This window comes from Lampris incognitus, chromosome 8 (genome assembly GCF_029633865.1).
Source record: "Lampris incognitus isolate fLamInc1 chromosome 8, fLamInc1.hap2, whole genome shotgun sequence".
Classification (NCBI taxonomy): Eukaryota; Metazoa; Chordata; class Actinopteri; order Lampriformes; family Lampridae; genus Lampris; species Lampris incognitus.
This window is the reverse complement of record NC_079218.1, coordinates 43,629,354-43,636,703: the sequence shown is the minus strand read 5'-3', so window position 1 is coordinate 43,636,703 and position 7,350 is coordinate 43,629,354. Positions and strand designations below refer to the sequence as shown.

At 43.7% G+C, this 7,350-nt stretch overlaps 1 protein-coding gene across 1 annotated transcript; it reads left to right on the top strand.

Annotated features, from left to right (window-relative positions):
• Positions 1-4,718: 4,718 nt before the first annotated feature.
• Positions 4,719-5,393, top strand: LOC130116983 (claudin-4-like). The gene has a single exon (XM_056285101.1). It carries the CDS (start codon positions 4,719-4,721, stop codon positions 5,391-5,393), a length of 675 nt encoding a protein of 224 aa, XP_056141076.1.
• Positions 5,394-7,350: the final 1,957 nt, after the last annotated feature.

Here is a 7,350-nt window from a genome sequence, read left to right as displayed (position 1 = left end):
TCGCTGCAGGGAAACAAACCCGGATGTCCAGGACTCTGCCGACGTGCAGACGTCTGCAACACGGCAGGAAGAAGGTTGTTTCATATTTTTTCACAGACGAGGCGTCCAGGTAGTGTAGCGGTCTAGTCTGTTGCCTACCAACACAGGGATCGCTGGTTCGAATCCCAGTGTTACCTCCGGCTAGGGTGGGCGTTCCTACAGACACAACTAACTGACCTTGTCTGCGGGTGGGAAGCCAGATGTGGGTATCTCAGATAGCATCTGGATGTGGGCCACTTCAGACAATGATGCGGCACTGATGGCCTTCTTCTGGCCCTGACAAAATGGATGTGAGCCTGAAGTGGCCCACACGTATAATAGCAAATATGGCCCAAAAATGCCAAGTCAAATGTGGGCCTTTTTTGGCAAAGATGCGGTGCTCTCGGCAACATGTGATCTGGATGTGACCCTGAAGTGGCCCGCGTGGTAAATGGTGAGTATGGCCCAAATATCACAAAACAAATATGGGCCACCTTTGGCAAATATGTGGCACACACGGCATTGCTATGGCTTGGTTCTGGACCAGATCTGGCAAACAGGAGCGGACCGCCCAAGTGCCATCATTCCACATGGTATGTGGGCCGGATGTAGTGTCGGGTGTGGGACAGGTCCGGGCCACAGCAATTTGGCTATCTGGGATGTGTCCTGGTCACTGCACTAACGCCTCCTCTGGTCAGTCCGGGCGCCTGTGGGGGGGAGAGGATAGTATGATCCTCCCATGCGCTGTGTCCCCCTGGTGAAACTCCTCACTGGCAGGGGAAAAGAAGCGGCTGGAGACTCGGCATGTATTGGCGGAGGCATGTGGTAGTCTGCAGCCCTCCCTGGATTGGCAGAGGGGGTGGAGCAGCGACTGGAATGGCTCAGAAATTGGCTAAGTACAACAACAGCGACAACAACATGGCAAGCGTGCTCCACGGGCTTTAACTGTTAACACGGAAGTCGTGTTTCTCCTTCCCCGTCGGTGGTTTACATCTGTCATCCAGGCAAAATGGTAGCACGTCAATGAAGTCAGCCTCATGTCCAGCAGAGGTCTCACAGACTGTGTCTCACAGCTGCACACACTTCACCTGCTGATGTGGGCATCCGGGTGGCGTAGCGGTCTATTCCGTTGCCTACCAACACGGGGATCCCGGGTCGAACCTCCCTGTTGCCTCCGGCTTGGTCGGGCGTCCCTACAGACACAATTGGCCGTGTCTGCGGGTGGGAAGCCGGGTGTGGGTATGTGTCCTGGTCGCTGCACTAGCGCCTCCTCTGGTCGGTCAGAGTGCCTGTGCAGGGGAGGGGGAGGGGACTGATGTGTTAGGGTCTTGTGGTTTCAAATTGAATCTGATTACTAACGTGTAATGTAATCTATTGTAGTAATAATCAAATCCTCTATGAAATAATTATTCTGACTTGTTGATTTAGTAATTATAAAACATGCTGTTGCTTTGATTTTGGAAAGGCCTGCTTGTCATTGTTATCATTGTATTATCTTGGATAACTGATACCGTACAGGTTTGACTGACACATGAGAGCAGCCTGATGGTTTTGGAGTGCTTCGAGACTGAACGCCATTTCACATTTACCCGGGCAAACAAAGGACTCGATAATATTTGCTATCAGATATGATTTAGAAACGGCGTTTCCTTCCTAAACCTGTATTATTCTTGATGAATTGCCATCAATTATGGTCATTTATCTTATCGTGGCTGGGTTACCCATTATCTGAGTGATAAATTGGACCTAAACTAAATTGTGATAAGGGGTACACTTACATAAGACAAAAAAAAAACTAACACGTGTGTAGGTATAACTGTGGCAGATAGTGTTGCAGTTAAGAACACTTAGACCAAATGTACGTGTTGATTCATCCATACATCACATGCATAAGAAGCCAGAACATATGACGCCGTCATGCTCTGCTTAAGGTAACCGGAGAGAGGCTGGATTTGTGGGGGCTAAATGTGAGCACTTGTCTCAGCTCAACAGTAAATTCGGTCAATGAGGAGCCTGCGGTGCAATGTAGCATCGGTCCTCCTCACTCCAGGGGACTCGCCGGTGATTTCTATGGGGGACCTTTTTGTGGGGAAAAAGTTAAATACCTCAAAAAATAAGGGTAGAGTCAGACATTTGAATAGGCACATTGCTTTTGCTAAAGCAAGAGTGAAAATTAAACTTTGGGTGAGCCATTATTTTTTGTGTAGTTGAAACAATTTGCACATATGCGGTTGTGTTTGTCTATGGGTCAAATATTATCTTAATATCCATCCCATTATCCAAACCGCTTATGCTGCTATCAGGCTCGCGTGGATGCTGGAGCCTATCCCAGCGGTCACTGGGCGGCAGCCTGGACAGGCTGCCAGGCCACCACAGGGCCCACACACACACACACACACACACACACACACACACAGGGATAATTTAGTACGGCTGAGTCACCTGACCTACATGTCTTTGGACTGTGGGAGGAAACCAAAGCACCCGCAGGAAACCCACGTAGACATGGGGAGAACATGTAAAACTCCACACAGAGGAAGACCCATGATAACCCCCAAGGTTGGACAACCCTGGGGTTCGAACTCAAGACCTTCTTGCTGTGAGGCAACCATTGCCAACCACTTCACCACGTGCCACCTATCTTAATATTAATTGTTTAAATATTGAATTTTAGTTTTAAGTTGTCTTTTGATAGCTCAAGGAGGCTTTTTGAAGTAAAGAGCAGAGTAGATATCAGTAGAACAGAACTAAAAAGACAAGAGAACAATACAAGAAAAACCTTGTTTGCAAAGATCATAGTTAGAAAGTGAAAGTGCAAAGATCATAGTTAGAAAGTGTAAGAAAGTGAAAGTGCAAAGATCATAGTTAGAAAGTGTAAGAAAGTGAAAGTGAAAGATCATAGTTAGAAAGTGTAAGAAAGTGAAAGTGCAAAGATCATAGTTAGAAAGGGGGAGGAAACGGGGTGTTCCGGTTTCCTCCCAGAGATTCATAATGAAAGTGTAAATCTGTATTATGAATTGAATTGGACCGTGATTGGATTAATGATATGACAGTGCAGGTACATCATGGCAAATATTGATGGAAGCGTATCTCTCCCTTGCGGGAATCGGGAGAACCAAATAAATCGCAAGTTTTGCATCTGCATAAATGACAGAAGACAAGGTGTAGGAGAGGTTAAAAAAGTGAATTTTTAGAGGGAATTCTTGTGTGACTGATGGTGTGTGGGTCCTGTGATGTGATAGACTGGCAACGTGTCCACCCAGTGTCTGCCTGGATAGGCCTTCACACCCCTCAACTGGATTAACTGGTTATACTAGATAATGAATAGATGGATGGCTGGATGGATGGATGGATGGATGGCTGGATGGATGGATGGGTGGGTGCATGGAATGGATGGATGATGGATGGGTGGGTGGGTTTTCTGTCTGAATTCATACATGTAATTTCATTCACATTTCACATTCACATTCATCACAATGTTAAGACTCAGTAGTTCATCTCGATATTGTGCTTTAAAAGTTGTAAAATTAAATGTGGGAGGGTTATTCATTGAGACATTTTTTTTTTGCCAAGTTCAAAAGCGAACTGAGAGCATACAGTAGCTAACAACTGTCCATAAAAGCTTACTTTTTTTTAGATTCCCAGTTCATCATTAACTTTTTCATGAAATTGCTACTGCATGACCCAGTAGATTAATGCATTGTGAGCCTTAGCAGTTGAGTAACTATGTTTTGTTGACAGTTTAGAATTCAGTATCGCTCACATCACACCCACAAGCATACCCATGTTTTATCAAACTTAAAATCAATGTCTGTGGGCTCAGGCACAGGTTCTCAGTGCTCACATCAGAGCAGAATTGTAAATCTATTAGTTTATGCCCAGTTATACAGACAAATCATAATTGTGTTCTCTGAGTTATTTTCTAATGCCTCCTAAAGAGTGCAGTGGCCAAGTCCTATACGGTGTGCAGAATCTGTAAAGGCAAAAGCCCATCTCTCTCTCTTTACTCCCCATTCAAACACAAACACATACACCCAACAGTGTACTTCTGTAAATCCTCTTGTCTTTTTATGTGGTTAGCTATCAGCTACATAGCAAGCCCTACCTTGGCCACTCATTACACGTCAACAGCAATAAACGAGCTGTACCCAGAATGACAATGGGTGAAAGGCTAAACCATAAAAACGACTTTTCATTGGAAAAACACACAAATTAGCACGCACACACCCCGGCAGTAAACATGACCAACAACTAGGACACACCTGATTGGCTTGATTTGGCGAGTGACGTTATACCTCAGGTGGACTTGACCACTAAGGCATTAACGATACGAGATAAGCTTTGGTGACTCCTTAACAGCAGCAGAGCCCCAGACAGCTTCATGAGAAAGGGAGCTAACACGTTAGAGAGATATTGTAACCGAGGAGAAAGTACACTGCACATTTCTGGATTTGACAACAGGTATATTAGTGAGAGATAAAGAAAGCTTAGAGGACTGGAGTGACAAGGGCAGGATCCCAGCAGGAAGATACTGCAATCAAGAATATCGTAGGACAAAACTCTGTGCGGCTTGCACACAGCCACTGGAAATTAACAACAACGTGGCACAAACTAGAGGAAGGAACAATTAGATAAATTAAAACAAAACAGGAGGAAAGCATAGGAGTTTATATCTTCTGAGGAAACGCCTTTCCTGGTGCATGATGGTATCGTTTGGACTGGAACTGGTTGGCATGATTTTGTCGGTGGTCGGCTGGCTGCTAAGTGTGGTCAGCTGTTCATTGCCCATGTGGAGAGTCTCCGCCTTCATTGGAGCCAACATAGTCACAGCGCAGGTGTACTGGGAGGGCCTATGGATGAGCTGCGTGGTGCAGAGCACAGGTCAGATGCAGTGTAAAGTCTATGACTCCATGCTGGCCTTGCCTCAAGACCTGCAGGCCGCCAGAGCGCTCTCTGTTGTGTCCATCATTGTGGGAGTTGTGGCTCTCCTCATCTCGATGGTGGGAGCTAAGTGTACCAATTGTATCCAGGAGGAGGAGGTTAAGGCCAGGGTGATGGCCGCATCCGGTGGGACGTTCATAGCAACAGCGTTGGCCCAGCTGGTTCCTGTCTCCTGGTCTGCACACACTATAGTCACTGACTTCTACAACCCCATTGTGCCCTCTGGCCAGAAGATGGAGATCGGGGCAGCTGTGTATCTGGGCTGGGCCGCAGCGGGCTTGCTGCTAGTTGGAGGGTCCATCCTTTGCTGTAGCTGCCCCCCCCAGCAAGACAAAACCATGAGGTACACCATACCCACCCAGAACCGCAAGGCGTATTCGGCTGCCCCGAGGTCAACAGCACAAAGCTCCTACAACCGGAGAGACTACGTCTGAGAGCACACGGAAGGCAGGGCTTGATTTGAGGAGCATCAAGAGAGTATGTTATTCTCCTATTCAGTTAACATTTTTTTCATCTATCATCTGTAGATTATTTTCTTTTGAAAAAGGTGAGAAAAAAGATCTATTGTTCCAGATTTTAATCACTCCTGGTTTAATACACTGAAAAAAAATGAAAGGTTGGATTCAAAAACGTTGTGGAGTATTTACACACAACTATTTCTAAGTAGCTTCTACTTTGAAACTCTAACCCTAGCTTTAGCCTCTAACCCTAACCCTAAACTCAACCCTAAACCTAACCCCCCAACTCTAACCCTAACCTTAACTTTAGCCTCTAACCTTAACCCTAAACCTAACCCCAAACCCTAACCCTAACCCTAATCCTAACCTTTAACTTTAACCCTAACCCTAATCCTAACCCCCCTATCCCTACCCTAACCCTAGCCCTACCCTAACCTTAAACCTAACATTAACCTTAACTTTAATCCATGTATTAATAGATCAAGTTGCTTGAAGTTACTTAACAGAGCTGTGTGGGACCACATGGCACAAAATTTTTCAAGTAAATCTAACATTTCATATTTTGAGTGTACCTGTGAGGGAAGGGTTAAAGTAGAAACCATTGTGACTATGTGGGATCAACACTTTCTAACCGTCTTCCTCTTTGACCGCTACATGAGAAGGAAGCAGGACAATAATGACGTGCTTTGCCTCGCTCTTCTCAACATTAAGTGAGAAAGCAGAAGATAGTCTTTCGTGTAAATTATACTTTTATTGAAACCACAATGTTTACAGTGAGGAGGAAGTGAAACTCCCTAATGCCTGTTCATATTGCCTGAGTCATCAATAATGTTCAGTTCATCAAGGAGACTGTATAAACAAAGTACTTTGAGATATTTATTTAAAGTCGTTTGTTGATGTTTGCTTCAGTCAAGAGTCAAGACTCATAACGTTTGGATCCATGCTGTCTTTCACACTCAAACTAAAAGTGACCGGTGTGACCATGGAAGATTTTAAAATGTTATGGGCTTTCTTTTTTGTTTTCTTTTTCTTTTTTGGAAAGGAACAATATCTTTAATGATTTTTAATACAGCAAAGAAATCATAAAGCCATAGGTTCATGTAATGTCCACCAAAATGGTTCAAAATGGTTCAAAGTTCAAAATGGTGGAGAGTACAACATGGCTTACGACAGAGAAATAGATAATATATATATATATATATAAGTATATAGTTATTGTAAGCTTTTGTATGATTTTGTGTTTTGCTGTATTAACATTTTCTAGGTTTACCAACATTCAGTGTGTTTGCCAAGTGTGATACGACTCCTCCCTGACTTGTATTAGATATATTAGATATATTGTATTAGACATATTAGATGTACTTTAATAGGTATATTAGATATATTGTATTAGACATATTACATATATTGTACTAGATATATTAGATATAAAGACATGTACGGCTGTAAATAATTGGAGTTGTTGCATGTAGGTTTTTCTTCTTTTTTTTTGGTTCATTGATGTGATCAGTTTTGAAAAAAAAAATTTTATATACCAAGTAATGAATAAAGATTTCAGCAATCTAATGTAAAGCAGCGTTATTCATGGTCCAGTAGTGAAAAGAACGGTTAAGAGAAGACTACGTGACAAGAGACAAGAGGGACATGGGGCAGTCAGTAAGACCTGGCCAAGTAGACACAGTTTGCTTTTTCATCCGATTGTTTAGATTTCGTTACTTTAAATTTCAGTTGATGCATCATCTCATTTTCTCAGCCTGATTGATTTAAGGTGGGCCACAATTTGAAAAACCAAGGTCTTCGTCGAAGGGGTTTTCATTCCTCTTCGTTATGGTTAGTTAACCTGTGCAGGATCAATGTCATTTTGCTAAAACCGGGTGTTCAGTATGTCAGGACTGTTGAATAATCACCAGTTTCCTAAAACATTGGGGGCGAG